This window comes from Manis pentadactyla, chromosome 15 (genome assembly GCF_030020395.1).
Source record: "Manis pentadactyla isolate mManPen7 chromosome 15, mManPen7.hap1, whole genome shotgun sequence".
NCBI lineage: Eukaryota > Metazoa > Chordata > Mammalia > Pholidota > Manidae > Manis > Manis pentadactyla.
Window position 1 is genome coordinate 55,152,257 of NC_080033.1, and position 17,089 is coordinate 55,169,345.

A 17,089-nucleotide genomic window follows, 5' to 3' on the forward strand; every position below is an offset into this window, starting at 1 on the left:
GGGAACATTGAGAGTGTGGTCTCCCACGAGCTCAGGATTCTCAAAAGACAAGAAGAGTCTTTGTCTTCTGCCAGCTGTCCTATCCATAGCTCTAAGGCCCGAAAATGGTGAGCAGCTGGCTGGCTACCTGCTCAGAATGGGCTGGACAGAAAACATCCCTATCCCTGAAATATATAAGCTACAAACATAATGATAAAACAACATAACAACTCCTGCTCTGTCACATGCCAATTGTGGGTCCTTGTACAAATGACAGTCTCTCCACTATACATATTCTTGTTTTCAGGACTGATAAACTCAAACTGGTTATGGAATAAATATCAATACTACTCTGGTCTCAGAAATACTAAATGATTTCTCAACTCTTACCTGGAATTGGAGAACTTAGGGTCAAATGGAGTTGGTGACCCAGTAATCATTGTGAAAGTGAAGCCATTTGTGCCCACAGGGAGGGGAGGGACCCGAGGGTTACAGCCATCTAGACTCTGGGTCCACCTACCTCCGAAGCACCTCTCCTGCATGTCCCATGGGTCTCTAGATGTAACACATCCTTATATGCTCTCTTTGTCCTTGACATACACCTGCTCCTCCTAGTCCTTGCCCATCTAACTCAGTCCCCAAGGCTAGGCAATCCTCCCTCTGAAAAGTCCTGTGTCCGTTCTTCCCACTCCATTCTAGCCCAGACGCCCAGCCTCTTCCTTGCTGAGCCTGCAGCAGTCTCATCTCCCAAATCAGCCTGCCTACTTCTAGTCCATTCTCCTCCTGGTTGCCAGGGTTATCATTCTTTCCCTTTATTTGTTAAAGGGGGTGGTAATCTGAATAACGGCCTCCAGAGATGCTCACATTCTAATCTCTGGACCCTAATGACATGTTACCTTATATGGCAAAATGGACTTTGTAGATGTGATTAAATTAGGGATCTTGAGAAGGGGGAGATTGTCCTGGATTATCCAGGAGGGCTCAGTATAATCACGAGGGCCCTTAACAAGAGTGAGGCACAAGGGGCAGAGTGGGAGAAGGAGATGTGATGATAAACAAAGGTCAGAGAGATTCAAAGATAACACATTGCTGGCTTTGAAGATGGCAGAAGAAACCATGAGCCAAGGAACACAGGTGGCCTTGAGAAACCGAAAAAGGTGAGGAAACAGATTCTCCCCTAGAGCCTCCAGGAACCCTGCTGGCACCCTGACCTCAGCCTGGTAAGACTCATTTCATACTTCTGACCTCCCGGACTGTAAGATCATAACTTGTGTTGTATAAAGCCACTAATTTTGTGACTATTTGTTAGAGCAACAATAGAGGAATAATGCAGTGAGTTTCAAATAGGGTTAAATACACATACATATAACCAAGTAAAGCTGTTTCATTTAAAACAAAATCCAGGTGGCAGCTCAGATTCCCTTGAGGCCTGTTTGCATGACTCCAGGCCAGGCTCTCTGAGGACTCCCTCTTGCCAAATTTGCTTTTGAAAAGGCACAGGCAGCTTGATGGTGTTCTTCCTGAGTCTGTCATCACTGTGTGGTCCCCAGTCTGGAACCTGACACTGCCCAGGGCATCACCTGCTGAGGAAGGCCACACAATGCCTGCTCTCAGGCAGGCTGATGGCAGAGAAATCTTTCTAATGTGAATACACCACCTCATCAGGCTTCTGTTTAAAATACTTCCAGGACTTCCCTTTGTCTTTAGGATCAATTGAAATGCCAAAGGCTTCCGAGGGCCTGCTTGGCAAGCTCCTTTCCACCTCCTCCTGCCTGTCCTCTGTGAGGACTAGGCAGCTCCTGGAACCCGCGGCATTCGCTCCCACCCCCAGGCCTTTTCCCACAGTGTTCCCTTTACTTGGAGTGTTGTTTCAGCTCCACCCACTCCCTCTGGCCAATTTCTATGAAAAAACGTGAGACATGCTTTTCTGGGACAGAAGTCAGCCCCTCGGGCAGGACTTGTTCCTGCCCAGAGTGGCTGCCCCTGACCCACAAGGCAGGTCTGCCCAGGGTGGAAGAGCCCAGGCCAGGGGGAGAAAAAGCCCAACTGCGGTTTTAAGGGCTTGCGCACAGGAGTGTGAGAAGGATCCAAGCTGGCTTACCTCACTTCTAGAACTGCCAGAGGAGACCCCTGAAAGCGCAGACGAAGTGAGTTCATGCGCCCTGGGCCAGCACCAGCAGTCCATTTTTAAATTAGAGCCAGTGTGTGCCCGGACTTCCTGGGACATGTCACTCATCCCAGGGCAGGTCAGTGGTTACCCATTTCAATCCCAGCTCTACCAAATTCCTTAACATCTCTAAATCTCAGTTCACTCCTATGTGAAATGGGGTAGCAAGAGCTACTGCATTGGGCTGTGATGAGGCCTGAAAAGGTGGTCATGCCTATTGAGCACAGAGAGTGTTCAGCTGGTAGTAGACATTGATACGTATAATCTAGACCTTACTTGTCTTTATACCAGGAAATGATGCTATCCATTTCATCAGCTAGTGGAATTAAATTTTAATTATGAAATTAGCCTGGGTGGGATGTGGTCAGTCACAGCTCTTGACTCTCTGGTCCACTTTGTCTGGGTTGGAGTACCCCTTCCAGCAGGCTCTGCATGAGTCAGCCCATCCACTTGGATTGTCCCCATGGCCACCAGCATCTCTCGCCTCAGCAAGCACAGCAGCCTCCTGACTGGTCTTTCTGCTTCCACTGTGGGCAACCTACCCCAGTTGGTCCATTGTTCTTACAGTGTGTGGCTGTCAAAAGAAAAAAAAAAAGCCAAATTGATTATTTTACTTCCTGCTTACAACCCTCAGTGCCTCTCTCTGCTCCCCAGAGAGTATTTCCATATACTATGAAATTAGAATCGACATCTCCTCCGCACAGCGGTCTCCAATATCTCCCTTGCCCCTGGCTCTGACTGACCCCTGTGGCCTCATGGCCTCCCTTTCCTCGACGGGGCAGAGTGCCTCTTATACTAGGGTCTTTGCATGAGATGCTCTTGCTACCTGGAACATTGCTTCCCCCAGGAAAGCTTCCTCTGACCCTCAGAATAGAAGAGGCTGTCACTTCCATAGCACCATGGGACTTTGCTTTCTAGTTCCTTCTGTCAGTGGCTCCCTGATTGTGTAGTGATCTGATTAGGGACTGTCCCTCCAGCCAGAGACCAAGGGAGGAATGATGCTTATCTAAGCTCACCAGGGCTTCCCTAGTACAGAGCCTAGAATACTCAATGCACTCAATCAAGGTTTGTTGAATGAAAGAAGGAAGGAAAGAACAAAGAAAGGATAGTGGTACTCTATTTATAGGAATTCTTGTTAAGCCTTTTGTAAAGTAAATAATACTTGACTTACTTTCGGTGTAAAAATTGACTTTCCTATATTACCATCCCTTCAAACAGAATAAATCTATTTTTCCCATATCCCTTGTAAAGATTTTTTTTTAATTTGGTACATCCAGGACATTTTCCTCCCATTCATTTTCCCTTTAAGTGTTTTTTTTTATGACCACTCTGTGCTTTAAGAAAGAAGTGCTGTTCAGTATTTAGAATATTCCCTCAGCTTCCTTGGTTAGAAGGTCCTGGCAGCTTTCCTACTGTTGACTATAACCAGTGCGGCTTAGAACACGATGTCATCCCTCCAGAACTCCCTCAGACCCAGATAAAACTTATCCTGTGTCTCCACTTGGGGACAAGGTGTTTGGAAACAACACCTTATGCAACAGAGCTGCTGCAGGGCTGTCCCTTGGAGGCAAGTGAAATAAAAATCATAGGGTGTGGAAAATGTGCCTGCAGAGTCCTAGGAACCAAAGTTTCTCTGCCAGTAATTCAGTTTTTATTTTATGTTCCTTGGACAACTGAAGGCTTGTATTTACCACGTATGTTACCTAAGATGCAGAAAGGTAGGGTAGCAGGGAAGTAGGTACCCTGTGCTGGTAAGGATTTTCATGGCAGCCTGGTCACAGCTCACGTCTGGAAGCTGCCTGCCACCCAGCCCTGCATGTGCTCCCTGGGGAGGGGTATTTCCATTCAGCATGAAATCTTTTTGCTTGCTCACCCCTGGTGGGGAATAGTACATGCATGAAAAGTTGTTAGCTCTTACTTTATTTCAGAAATGTGCCCAGCCGAGACACCTGAATTTTTCCTCGAATACCTTAAAGCCAATTATGTGCCGGAACCTCTCAGGCTTGTTCCCAGCGGAATTTCCTTTGAGTGTTCATATCTCGAAACTTTATGTAACCTGACACAATTATCTGAAAAGCCTCGGAATCCAAAAGAACAGTGTTCTGAGCTAGGAATGAAGGTGGGAGCTGGGAGAGAAGTGTTCTGCCTGGGGACTGGGTCATGTCACTGCGACAATGCCCAATTCACGTTCCAAAAAAAAATGCTAACACCCTGACACTGTGACCAGTGGGCACACTTGCTTCATCTCTCTGAACAAAAAATGGCTTAATGAGGTGCTCGAGGGGCATTATAAAGCTCTGAACCTGGCTGGTGGTTAAAAATATTTTCATAACCGCCTTGAGCAACTGGTCTTCCCAGGATGCAAGCAAGAGTGGCTTGGGCCCCTATCAAGAGAGAGATCACCCCCTCCACCTACTCAAAAGTCAACCCATATGAGAGCTGAAGTCTCAGGCCAGAGGTTAGCGCTGCAAATGGCATGTATGTGGGGGATTGGAGTCTCTGTTTTCACCAAGTGGTTGGTGCAGGTGATTCTGACCCAAACCCAGCCCCAAACTCCCTCCTCCAACCTTCAACCCAAGGGAAGCAGAGGGAGAGGGAGGGCACAAACTGTAAGTGCAGACCTGAAATTGGGGCTCCACTAGGAGATGACCCCAAATTCCCAGAAGCCCTTGGGATTGTTTTCACTCTTGGAAATGCCAGCCTCCTCACGATTTGCATACCAGCAGTGAGGGACCTCCAAGGAGAGGCACCACTCAGAGGTGGTTGGCTTTTCAAGGGATTCGTTAGAGAAAATTGTAAGCAAGGCTGTGAACAAACCCCCCTCCACCTGGTTTCAGTTTACTTAAAAAATAACACTCACAGTTCTCCCTACCAGCAATCAGAAAACAGGACAGCTTCCCTTGGGGGGTATTAGCCACCAGAGGTGGGGCTTAATTATGTATATGCAAATAAATTAAATCAGCCAGCCAACAGCAACTAATTTTTATATCTTTTGCAGTTGTTCTGCCAAAAAAAGGCCTGAATCGGGGATAATAGAAGCTGTATGGAAGCAAGTTTGGAATTAGTTTTAACAACTTGCCTTAATTCTACCATTGGGAGACCTGTTCCTAATCCAGAAGCAAATAAATAAATGGGCATTGCCCACTGCATAATGCCAGCTTCCTAGGGTGACAGCCAAGGGGTGATCTGATGGTTAGAAGCACGGTGTCTGGACAGCTGTATGGCCCAGGGCATGTCACTTAACTTCTCTGAGACTGTTTTCTTATGTATAAGAAGGGGATAATGACAGTACCTGATTCTAGGGAAGATGTGAGGACAGTAGATAAAATAAAGTGCAAGCAAATTGGACGGAGGACTGGCATAAGGCACACACACAGTAAATGTGACAGAGGATTATGAATAACTCAAAACCACACTGCAGGATCCAAGAAGGCTGGTTTCACCTGAAGTCAGCCAAGCTCTCCCAGCAAGCTTTCTCAGCTGGCACTTGCCTTTCCCCTGGGGTTGGTCCAGAAAACCCTTCAGAGCACATTCTCTTACTGTTTGCCAAACTCCAAGGCCCTGATCCCCAAACATCTACCTTCAATCCTGGAGACAGGAAGACCAGACAATTTAAAAATGCAAGTGACGCCCCCATGTCTCATCATCCCCTCTCCCTGGTAACCCAAGGGCCTGATTTCTAGGTGTACAGCCTAGAGGGGGTACCTCTGAAAATGGGAAGGTGGGCTTCAGTTCCTGCCCAGTGCATGTGGAGATGAATTGGCAATCTCCTGGTCTCCCATGCCGGGTGCATGATGTGCTGGAGACATGGGCATCCAGCTGACTCTGGGCTCGGCCCTTGCATGTCCACGAACACCTTGGGCTTGGTTTGTCCAAAAAGCAGACCTCTGTCCCTTGTCTGCATTCAGCAACAGGACTCCTAGCCTCTGCTCTTCCCATGTCCCCAAAGCCATTTCCTGGCCAACCAGGACAGGGGGCTCATTTGCTCAAGACCATTCCCAGCTCTCCTTTGTCTTTAGAATGAAGTCTAAGAGGGCACATGTGGCAAACGTGGCCCTGCATTAACACCTGAGTTTGAATCTTGAGGCTGGTCCAAGATAACAGAACATTATGAGTATCTCAAAGCCACACTGCAAGATCCAAGAAGGCCAGTTTCTCCTGGAGTCAGCAAGAACACGTCTAGCAAGTGTTCTCAGTGGCGGCCTACCTGGTCCTGAGTTTGAGACCTTGAACAATTTTCTTACCCTCTGGAAGCCTCAGTTTCCTTGAATATAAAATAGTAAAAATAACACTTACTACAAAGGACTATTAGGAAGCCTCTGCACGCAAGAGCTTGGGACGAAGCAAGAAGTTTGGAGGACAGTGTTCAGTATGAAGAGAGGATGAGTTGGGGGGTGGGGGGAGTGGGGGCTGCCAGCACTGGGGAAGATGATAAAACCAGCTTGGGACATGCTGAGTGTGATGGGCCTACGGGTGTCCACAGGAGGCATCCGTGGGCCTGAGGTCAAGAGCAAGGCCTTGGCTGGAAAGGAATGTGGGAGTCATCAGCATGTGAGTAAAAAGATGAGCCATGGTGGGGGAGGGGCAGAGCATGAGGCCTCCACAGCCAGACGTTCACCCACAAGGAAGGGAAGCTGGAAAAGGAGGCTGAGAGGTGGAGAAGGAGAACCAGAGGGAGGAGGAGAGCCAGCAGCTGTGAAGCGGCTTCACAGGCTCTGAAGGGAGAAAGGCCTGGGGCAGCGACAAGTGGCCAGCAGGGCAGAGGCCTTGAGGAAGCCAAGTTAACTGAAAGCAGAGATGTGTCTATGGTACTTGGGGACTAGGATGTCATCCACAGGTGACCTTTGGTGAGGGGGAGCTGACTCAGAGCTATAGGTGGGCAGGGGAGAGTGGAATTTTTGATTGAAGAGTTTTTAGAGAAATGTGGCTGAGAATGGGGAGGAGAGAGAACAATGCTTAAAGAAAGGGATACAGGACTCAGGCAGAAGTTCTACATTGTGGTGACCAGTGGGAGAGGCCAGGGCCTAGTTCATGCTGCTGGGAAGGGGCCAGGTGTTGGTTATATCCACGGTGTCCAGCCCAGGGCCTGGGGCACAGTAGAAACTCAATAAAAGTTTGCTGTCTTTGAGGGTGGGGAAGATTGAGGTCTGTGACCTGGGTGGAGGGACTGGCCATTGGCAGGAAGAGGGGATCCTGTGCCATTGCGCAAGAAGCGGGGTGGTGATGAGGTGCTGGGGTGAGTAGAGCGCCAGGCAAGGCCTCCTTGGGACTCAGCTGCCTCTGAGCTGGACCACAGAGAAAGAGGTGACAAGGGAGTGACTGGATCCGTAACCCCACTGTGGTCAGGGGACAGACTGTGAGCTCTTGGAGGCTGCCACTTGACACCCCAAGATTCTGTTCCCTCCATCCTCAAATTCAGCAGTCATCTTCACTTTATCCCCTTCAGAGCAGTGCCTTCCCCCAAAGACCAGCAGATGGTGCCAGTGAGCTGCTGGATTCCGTGGGAGTCGAGTCAGCCGGACAGCTTGAAACCCACCTGGTGGCCCTCAAGGCCTGGGCCTTGCTAAGGCCTCACCAGGTATCCTAAGGGTGTATGAGAGCAGTGTGTGTGTGCGTGGACTAAAGGAGACTGTGAGCTAAGGACTTAGGCGAAGGGTAGTTCAGGGGCTCTGTTCCTTCTGCTTGTCCTTCATTCCTCAGGCCCTGGTTTATCTTCAGGAGCTCATGCCGCCTGCCCCCTTCCCATCTCTTCCCTGAAGGCCCCTGCCAGCCCAGACTCCTGGTTCTGGCAGAGGCTGGTTCTCTGCCCTTGGGCAGGCATGACTGGCACCAGGCCTCAGACAGGGCTGGGCCAGCCCCTCCCAGACATGACTGCCCAAACCACCTTCTTTCTACTTCCAGAATGTCTCAACCTGATGAGGGGTAAAGGGTCAGCTGCTGAGGAGCCACAGAGGGCTGAAGCATAGATTCTGGGAAGGAGGCCAGCTTTCTGGCCTAGGAAATGAGATGACTATGATGGCGGAGTGGCGGGGGGGGAGATTTATATAAAAATATGGCGGATCATCCAGTCCCACAAGACCCAAACTACACAAGACTAAAGGTCTGTCTAAGGCGGCACAGCATCCCAGAAGCTGAGCTGGAAACACCCCCTTCCCATCCTATTCTCTACAGCCAAAGGCAATTCCCTACACCCCCTCTCAGCAAGTCTCTCTCCCCAGTATGGACTTCCCAGTGAATCAGGATCCTTCATGGTTCCTTCCCAGGACAGTATAGGATCCTGTTTCTCAGTCTCTGGTCTCACCTTGTTTTTCTGCTTCCACCTCCCTGCCCCTCAACTCCTGATCTGGCAAACACTGGTATGCCCTATGTAGCCTTGACCATTGCCTGGGGCCCCCATGCCACCCCCACTGCTACACCCCTTCTCAGCCATAAGGGGAAGCCTTTCACAGGCTGAAATTGAAATCACAGCCAGACTGTCAGTCGGGGGACTAGAGCTGGGAGATCCCACCAGTCCAGGGTCTACAGCTCAGATCAGGAAGCCGAGCCAAGGGTGTTGTATCCACCTCTAAGCCTGGCCATAGATTTAGGACAACAGGAGTCAGCAGGTTTTGGAGAAGGAATGTTTCCTTGAGTTTCCAAAGGAAACCCAGACCAAGGAAGAGAGAGTCCCCAGAAACACAACACACACAAATGTATTCACATGCACATATAGGCTCACGGGACAGGGATAGACACACATGTGTATGGGCAGGCCATAGAACCCATGGACACGAGTGTGTAGAAACACAGGCATATATAAGCACACAAGGTAGGCACAAAGCAAGCACACACACCCTCCCCAGGCAAGTCCTGCTTCCCAGGACCAGGGCTAGTCTGTTATTTAGACTTAAAGAAGGAATACATGAGGGCACAGCAGGCCTCTGGGCAGGAGGTGGGCCTTCCACCCAGAGCCTCTCACCTTAAGTAGGTCTGCTCCCAGCCCTGTCCCTGAGATTCCCCTGGCTCACCAGGGGGCCACACCTGGGTGGCAGAGAAAACTTTGAAGGAGCCATTGCTTTGAAGCCCTGGCACAGAGCCTGGACACCTAAGATAGAGAATGGGAAAGAGGGCAGGGAAGGACCATGACCTCCCAGGACCCAGAACAGGCATGGATGCGGCATTGGGCAAGGCCCAGAGGCCCACAGGAAGCAGGGACCTCCTCTGTCATGGGCTGTACCTACAGTCCTCAGCATAGGGCCTGGCAGCCAGGTACTGGCACCAACTTAGTGCCTGGCAGAGCTCTGGCATAGATGCCAAGAACAGGGTGCCAGACATGGGGGTGGGAAGGGGGTGGGGCTGCTGGGCCACACACAAACACAGACCTTCATACACACAGGCAGACAAATGCACCCATACTTACACCACTTGTTTTATACCCTGGGAAATCATGGGAGCAGGGCACGTATCACCCTGTCCCAGAGGCCGCCCTCACTCCCAGGTGTCCCCATTGGCCTGGCTCTTGTGAGTCCCGGAGGTTGGAAGATGGGCTAGAGGTAAGGTGGGGCCTAGATGCTTCCTCGACCCCTCCACCCCCCTCCCCACCCCCCCCATCCCCACATAGCTTTGTGTAGCAGGAGAAGGCAGGGTTGGTGCATTCCCAAAGCTGGGCCTTAAAGGGAAGGGGGAAGGCGGGGCAGAGACTCCCAGGAACACAGTAGGTCATCCTGCTCCCTGCGGTCCGCACCCCAAGCCGGTTTTGTGGCCGCAGGCAGCGTAGGTGTGAGCATTTGTCAGGATGTGTGTGCGATGGACCTGAGTGCGGCGCGTGTTAGGGCGGCGGCGGCCGGGTGACGGCGGGCCGGTTCCCCGCGGTGTTTCGGCAGGCCCGGCGTCTGAGCCTGTGCCGTCTGTGCGGGGAGCTCATGGAGGCTGTGCGTATCCTCAGGTGTCCTGATCAATGTGAGCTGGATGTGCTTACCTGGGAGCGGCGGCTCGGCTGCCCTGGGAGCGTGGGGTGTGGGGACGCTGGGCGAGCTTATGCAGGGCACGAAGCTAGACCGACCCACCCCCTCTCCGCGCGGCCCGCGGCAAGGCGGCTTCTCCTTGAGCAGCAACTTTGGGACTTTGTTCCGGCTTCTTCGAAAGCGGATCTGGCCGCGGGGGCGGGGCAGAGGAAGGGGACACCTGCCCGGCGGAGGGTGCCTGGAGAGAAGTGGAGGAAAGCCCCGCCCCTGCCCCGCCTATGCCCCGCCTTCTCCCCGCCCCCCGGGGCTCTTTATAAGCTCGGCCCGAGGGCGAACGGAGACCGCGAGTATCCCTCTGGCCACTGGCTGTGGTGTGCTGCGGCACCCCGCGCTTCTCGCCCCAGCCGCGAGTCTCTCTCCCCGATCCTCAGCCCGGCCCCCGCCCCGACCCGCCCCGACCCGCCCCACCCCGGCCTGGCTGCCATGGAGCGCTGGCCTTGGCCGTCGGGCGGCGCCTGGCTGCTGGTGGCGGCCCGTGCACTGCTGCAGTTGCTGCGCGCAGACCTGCGTCTGGGCCGCCCGCTGCTGGCGACGCTGGCGCTGCTGGCTGCGCTCGACTGGCTGTGCCAGCGCCTGCTACCCCCGCCGGCCGCCCTCGCAGTGCTGGCCACAGCCGGCTGGATCGCGTTGTCCCGCCTGGCGTGTCCGCCGCGCCTACCCGTGGCTACTCGCGCGGTGCTCATCACCGGTGAGTGCGCGGAGCGCGGGGATTCCAGGCTCGAGGGCGGGACTTGACACCCAGAGGGCTCCCCCTGAGCAAGCCAAGGCAGGGAGGAGACCCCAGAGCAGGTATGGGAGAGTCTCCTCTTGGGTGCGGGGAGAGAGCCAAATAGGAAGCGCAGGGCATCTCCCCAAGTCCGGGTAACTACCTGCAGCTGCGGGGAGTGTTGGAGGGAAAATGAAGGAGTGCGCAGGTGCTCAGGCAAAACTGGTGGCTGAGAAAGACGGAGCCTCCTGGAGCCTGGGGTTTATGCTATGCTGCTCACCAAGAAAGCAGTCTTCAGATAGAATATGGTCACCCTTTGAACTCTGCCTAACACCCCCACATGTGACACCCCATCTGCTCTTCCCTAGGGCCAGGAAAGTGCTTAGATGGGGAGTTGGGACCCCCAAGGCCAAATTTGCTAGGGTCCTTGGAGTCCAGAAAAGCTTAAAGTCACCATGAGGGAGAGCTGGGCATTCAGCTGCCTCTAAGATCCCACCACCCACTCTTAATCTGCTGAGGTAGCAGGCCAGAGTCTGCACCCAACACCCCAGCCCGCATTCCCTCTGGTCCTTGGTGCCCAGGAAAGCGGTCTTGGAGAGCTGAGCTCAGGTGCCTCTGGCCGGCTGGCTGAGCTCCCTTTGTCTGGAGCAGGGAATAAATCTGTCACCAGAAGAGGGAAGGGGGGTAAGGGGAGGCTGAGGCCCAGCGGGAAGTGTGAATGGGGGAAAAGGCCAGGGGGCACTAGCTCCATTGTGTGGGGAGAGGGGCTGCCTAGTTTCTCCCCCAACCTCCATGGCTGGTGCTCAGAGCTCTCCCTTGCATTGGGCCTGGCTGAGGGTAGCCACCAGATTGGCTTCTCAGAGACATTGGTCTAGTAGGGGGCCCTGCATGATCAGATGGAGAAGAGAGAACTTTCCAGAGGAGGACTTCTTGAGCTGGACCTCAAAGGATGAGGGGAGAAAGGTGGAGTGTGGAAGGTGTTTTGGATCAGACCAAGGATGTGGGACAAAGGTTCCAGGCAAGAATGAGGATGGCTTGGGGAGGGGGCTGCTGGGATTGAGGTTGTTCCTCAAAGGAGCCTTGAATGCTGGGCAGGAAGCCAGACTATGCTGAGGTAGGGTTGGGGTGAGGGTAGCACAAGGGTTTTGGCCTTTAGCAAAGAGGGTGGAGATAGAGCAGGACTCAGGCTGGATGAGAAAGACCTGGGCTCAGAGTGTAGTGGGAAGCCTCAGGGGACCCTAGTTTCAGGGATTTGAGGAAAGAAAGATGACAGACCCTCTAGGTATGAAGCAGGGACTGGGTCAGGAGCTCTGCCCCCAGGGACAGGACAGGACAGGACAGCTCCGCCCTTGCCTTGTAACTTGTGAGCTGCTCAACAGGACCCAAGCCATCTGCAGATCCTAGTGACCCAGTGTGCAGTCTTTCCTGAGATTTTACTTTAGGCCTTTGTGCTACTGCTCATATTTCTAGCCTTGAGCCTGCGAGTGAGGGGAGAGGAGGAATGGCTTCTGTGACTTGGGCTCCCCCACCTCTGGGCAGAGAGCCATGCGATGGGGAAGGGGAGGAAGACTGCCCAGCCTACCCAGCTGAGCATCAAGAGTAGGCCTCCAAGCTTACCAGTGCCCAAAACTCTGGGTTTCCCCTTTCACCACCTGACTGCAAGACAAGTAGGTACCCAAGCCCTGCCTCACCTGCCAGGAGCACTCTCTTGAGCTGGCTGCCATCTACCCTTCCGTAAGAATGCTCCTGAGAATCACTGGCTGAGGCCACTCCCAGAGCTCAGCCCTGGGGTCAGGGTCTGGGCTGAGTGCCTGGGTGCCTCATGTGCACATCTGCGCACTGGTCTCATGAGCTTTCATGGAAGTGGGCCTGTGTATGAATATACAGGCAGGTTAGAGGTATGTACAGGTATCTGTATGTGTGAAGGTGAATAAGACGGTATGCAAGGCATGGGTGACTGTGTTGGGACTGCAGAGCTGAGGCTCTGGGAGGCCTCAATTTCCCTGTGAAGGGTTGGCCGGCAGGCCCCCAGCCACACAAAGCCCAGCTCACAGCCCCCTGCCCAGCTTTGTTCTCTGCTTCAGCAGACAGGGGCGGGGATGGGATGGGGAGGAGGTGTATCAGCCTTGCAGCTTCTACTCAGCAGGACCACCACAGGGTCAGGCTCCAGAGGGCCTCTTTCCTCTCTCACTGGCCTTCCCCTCCCCTCTCTGGCCACCAGCCCTGCCCCCATAGCCAGGGTCAGAATGGGAACAATCAAGGAAGTAGGGGCTTATCAGACCCCCACTCTGGTTCTGCCTGGTGGTTCCTCTATCCAAATACCAAAGACAGGAAATTGAGCCTCCAAGAGTGGTAACTGACCTCAGGTTACTTGTTCAGTGTGGGAAGGGATTCAAATGCAGGTCTGTTCTCTTCTCCATCAATCATCATCTGTCCTGGGGGCAAGTGGTCTGGGGTTCAGAGAATGCCCCGTTGTTGCCACTGATTGGAGTTATGAGGGTGAGGGTCGGGGTGAGGTGGGGGTGGGCTTCCACTTTGCCAAGAGCCCGGAACAGTAGGAGGGGGTGTTGAAACTGGGAAGGAAAGTGGGGCTGAGGTTGTGTAGAGCCTGGATGATGGGAGCAGGGGATTAAGGCTTCATTCTGAGGGAGCCTTGGAAAGGTTTTCAGCAGCAGAATGATACTGTTATTTTTGGGAAGATTCCACGGGCTGCTTAGATAGTGAATGGATTCAAGGGGGCAAGATGGGATGGGACTACAGAGGGACTGCTTCAGTGTCCAGGCAGCAGGGAGAGGCCAGGGCAAGGGTAGCGGGAGACAGGGGGTGGCTGTGCATAATACAGTGCATGCCAGCTGAGGCCTGATAGCAAGAAGGCAGGAAGACATCAGGGCTGTGACTGGGTCTCAGGCTGACCTACAGTAGAGTCCTTTACTTTTGCTGAGTGACTTTGGGAAGCAGCTTAGCATTACTAGGTGTGTTTCCTCATCTGTAAAGTGGGACTCAAGCCATGTTTGATGGGGTCGCTGTAGGAGTCTGGTGAGAAAGTACTGGTGCTCTGCCAGGGGGCAGTGCCTACCAGAGGTGGGTCTCAGAAAGGAGGGAGGGCTGATGACTGCTGGTAGATGGGGTGTTCAGGGGCCTGAATCCTGTCTGGACCCTGGGCCAGGGTTGTCTCAGTCTGGACTGGGCCACACTGGGAATTCACTGGCTTTCCTGCCCTGGGCAGGCTGTGACTCTGGCTTTGGCAAGGAGACTGCCAAGAAGCTAGACTCCATGGGCTTCACTGTGCTGGCCACCGTGTTGGAATTAGATGGCCCTGGTGCCCTAGAGCTGCGTGCCTGCTGTTCCCCTCGCCTAAGGCTGCTGCAGATGGACCTGACCAAGCCAGCGGACATTAGCCGAGCCCTGGAGTTCACAAAGGCCCACACGGCCAGCACGGGTCAGTGGGCATGGCTCCACCAGGAGAGGGTGTGGCTGGGTGGGTGTGAAAGGCCAAGGATTGGAGGTTTGCTGCTGGGCTGACCAGAAGCTTCCCTCCTCACTCCATGCCCTCAGGCCTCTGGGGCCTGGTCAACAATGCGGGCCACAACGATATAGTGGCCGATGTGGAGCTATCTCCCATGGCCACGTTCCGCAACTGCATGGAGGTGAATTTCTTTGGTGCACTCCAGCTGACCAAGGGTCTTTTGCCACTGCTGCGCCATTCAAGGGGTCGTATCGTGACCGTGGGCAGCCCGGCAGGTGAGTGCCCTCCCCAACTGGAGCAGAAAACATGCCTGTGGGGTGGGAGGGATGCTGGAGCCCCTGGCCCAGGCTGGAGCCCCTGGTTCACTACCAATCCATCCCCAGGAGACATGCCATATCCATGCTTGGCAGCCTATGGGACCTCCAAAGCGGCCACGGCACTGCTCATGGACACATTCAGCTGTGAACTACTGCCCTGGGGGGTCAAGGTCAGCGTCATCCAGCCTGGCCTCTTCAAGACAGGTGGGGGTTGGGGTTTAGGGTGTGGTGTGGTGGATGTGGGGCTTAGGGCTGAAGAAAGAGGGGTGGGCATGATCTTATCTGGGGTGGGGTAAGATCTAGGATATGGGCACAGCTTTGGCTAGAGGTTGTGGGTTATGAGTTAGTTGGTTTATGGCTCTGGTTGTGGGTTAGTTGGTCCCAGGTCTGGTTTGGGTTTCCCTAATGACCCTATTCTGACCTTGCCACTCCTTCCCCAGAGTCAGTGCAAAATGTGGGCCACTGGGAGCAGCGCAAGCAGCTGCTGCTGGCCAGCCTGCCCTCAGAGCTGCTGCAGGCCTATGGCGAGGACTACATTGAGCACTTACACAGGCAGTTCCTGCAGTCCCTGCGCCTGGCACTGCCAGACCTCAACCCGGTTGTAGATGCCATCACCGACGCACTGCTGGCAGCTCAGCCATGCCGCCGCTATTACCCGGGCCGCGGCCTGGGGCTCATGTACTTCATCCACTACTACCTGCCCGAGGGCCTGCGGCGCCGCTTCCTGCACTCCTTCTTCATCAATCCTTGTCTGCCAAGAGCACTGCAGCCTGGCCAGCCTGGCCTTACCCCCGCCCAGGATACAACCCGAGATGGAGACCCACTTCCAGGCCCGCATGGGGCCCGATGAGCCATGTGCATATATGGCCTAGCTGCTCTCACAGAAGAGGTCCCATGAGCCCTTGGCCCTCCCCTGGGCACTGTGACCCCCAAGTCTGCCCTAGAGCTTGGCGAGGCTGGGGCTTCCCAGTGAACCTCCAGGCCTTTCTACTGCTTCATGAGCCCAAACAGACCCTCCTGGGCACAAGGCTCTACCCTGCAGCTTGGAGAACCCAGCTGGATGGGGAGCTTAGTGCAACACTTAGCTGTAGCCTTTGAGAGGATCTTGCAGACAGTGCCTCTGCAAACTAAGGAGTGACTGGGTGGATTAGGGTCCCTCCACTGCCTCAGGATTATTTCTCAACACCTGTGCCTCACTGCTGCGATTCAAAGGGTGAATCCTGACTCTTTCTTGACTGGCTTAAGAGTTAGGGCCCCAACCACAAGGAGAGCACATACCCCTACATGCCTGATTGCCACTTTTAAAATAAAGACAAATCTTTATTTCTCCTAGGATGGGGGAAATCCTGTGTTTGGAGGGGTGACTGCCTGTGTGACAGGCTGTGGCTGTGTGATTGGGAACTGCCTGGGGAACCCCTGGGGGTCGGCATAAGAGCGGAAGCTCTGGGCACAGACTGTGGTTCACACATACCCTGCTTCTTTGACCTTGGGCAGACGGTTCTGTTAGCCAGAGGTTTGGGTTTCTTCACAACAAAATGGGGGCAATGCTCCTGGCAGAGGGAACTGTAGGGCTCAATGAAGCAAGTAGCCTGGGGGTCCTTTAGGGCCAGGGCCTAGCTCCACAGGCCTAAGCCTCCAGCAGAGGAAGGGCTGTCCTCTGGTGACCCCCCGGCCCAAGGAAGCTCACTGCATAGGGAGAGGACCAGCCTGGGGCTGCCAAGTGAGACTGATGGGTAGAAGGCTTAGGGAGGGGGGTACTAGGCAAGGGTGGGACCCAAGGAAGAGGGTGTCTGGGAGAAGTACTAGGGCTCAAAGGAAAGAGCAGACAGCAGGCTTAGAGAGGGCAGTTTATTGTCTCAGAGGGGCAGAGCTGAGGGCCGGGTGCAGAGCTACTTCCTCCACTCCCCAAGGACGCACTATCCCTGCGCCTGGGCCATGGCTCTGGGGGTGACTCATAGAGGGGACGGGAGGCTCACGCTGCCCTCGGGTTCTCAGGGAGGGACACAAAAGTGACCACATGCTTCTCAGACATGTCAGTGGCTGTAAACAGGGCCGAGAGGACCTCCTTGCTCAGGAGAGGGGCTTGGTCCATCCTTGGTCGAGGGAGCACGTGCCCAGCCCCTTTTCAGGCCCAAGAACAGTCTCAGAGTCGGGGAAGCTGGGCAGCCACCAGGACAATGTGCTGTCCCCCAGGGCAGGCAGGTGAGCCGTGGGCTCTGTCACAGCACACGAGGACACGTACTTGTGGGGAGCCTAGAAGATGGGGATGTAGTTGTCGATCTTGGCACGGTGCCGCTGGGCAATGCACTCGGCAATCCACACAATGTTGCGACATTCCTGCTCCTTGAGCTTCACGAAAGCATAGAAGACACCAAAGTGGAACTGGTTCAGGAAGGCCAACTTGTTCAGTTTCACCTGTGGACAGAGGCAGGCGTGGTGTGTGCAGGTGGC

General features: G+C 54.1%; 2 protein-coding genes and 1 long non-coding RNA gene across 3 annotated transcripts in view; 1 reads left to right on the forward strand and 2 right to left on the reverse strand.

The window, feature by feature from the left end:
• Positions 1-2,463: 2,463 nt before the first annotated feature.
• LOC118918632 (uncharacterized) lies at positions 2,464-10,543 on the reverse strand. The gene is made up of 2 exons (XR_005027208.2): positions 10,104-10,543; positions 2,464-2,720 (listed from the first exon to the last, which is right to left on the reverse strand). It is a non-coding gene; the product is annotated as an uncharacterized LOC118918632 (long non-coding RNA).
• Positions 10,544-10,548: 5 nt separating this feature from the next.
• Positions 10,549-16,338, forward strand: HSD11B2 (hydroxysteroid 11-beta dehydrogenase 2). Its single transcript, XM_036897580.2, has 5 exons — positions 10,549-10,837; positions 14,082-14,294; positions 14,411-14,596; positions 14,705-14,842; positions 15,079-16,338. The coding sequence occupies exons 1-5, from the start codon at positions 10,573-10,575 to the stop codon at positions 15,486-15,488; spliced, it is 1,212 nt and encodes a 403-aa protein (XP_036753475.2). The 5' UTR covers positions 10,549-10,572; the 3' UTR covers positions 15,489-16,338.
• A 134-nt stretch (positions 16,339-16,472) lies between these two features.
• ATP6V0D1 (ATPase H+ transporting V0 subunit d1) overlaps positions 16,473-17,089 on the reverse strand; it is a 40,089-nt gene continuing 39,472 nt past the window's right edge. Inside the window, exon 8 of the mRNA XM_036897581.2 lies at positions 16,473-17,053. Within this exon, the coding sequence (XP_036753476.1) occupies positions 16,892-17,053 (162 nt within the window). The 3' untranslated portion in view covers positions 16,473-16,891. The remainder of the gene's footprint in view (positions 17,054-17,089) is intronic.

Bases quoted from the DNA above. Each gene is read 5' to 3' on its own strand.
- HSD11B2 (XM_036897580.2), top strand. From the start codon at position 10,573: ATGGAGCGCTGGCCTTGGCCGTCGGGCGGCGCCTGGCTGCTGGTGGCG. The intron at 10,838-14,081 runs GTGAGTGCGCGG...TGCCCTGGGCAG, and splicing joins TCGCGCGGTGCTCATCACCG to GCTGTGACTCTGGCTTTGGC. The intron at 14,295-14,410 runs GTCAGTGGGCAT...CCATGCCCTCAG, and splicing joins GGCCCACACGGCCAGCACGG to GCCTCTGGGGCCTGGTCAAC.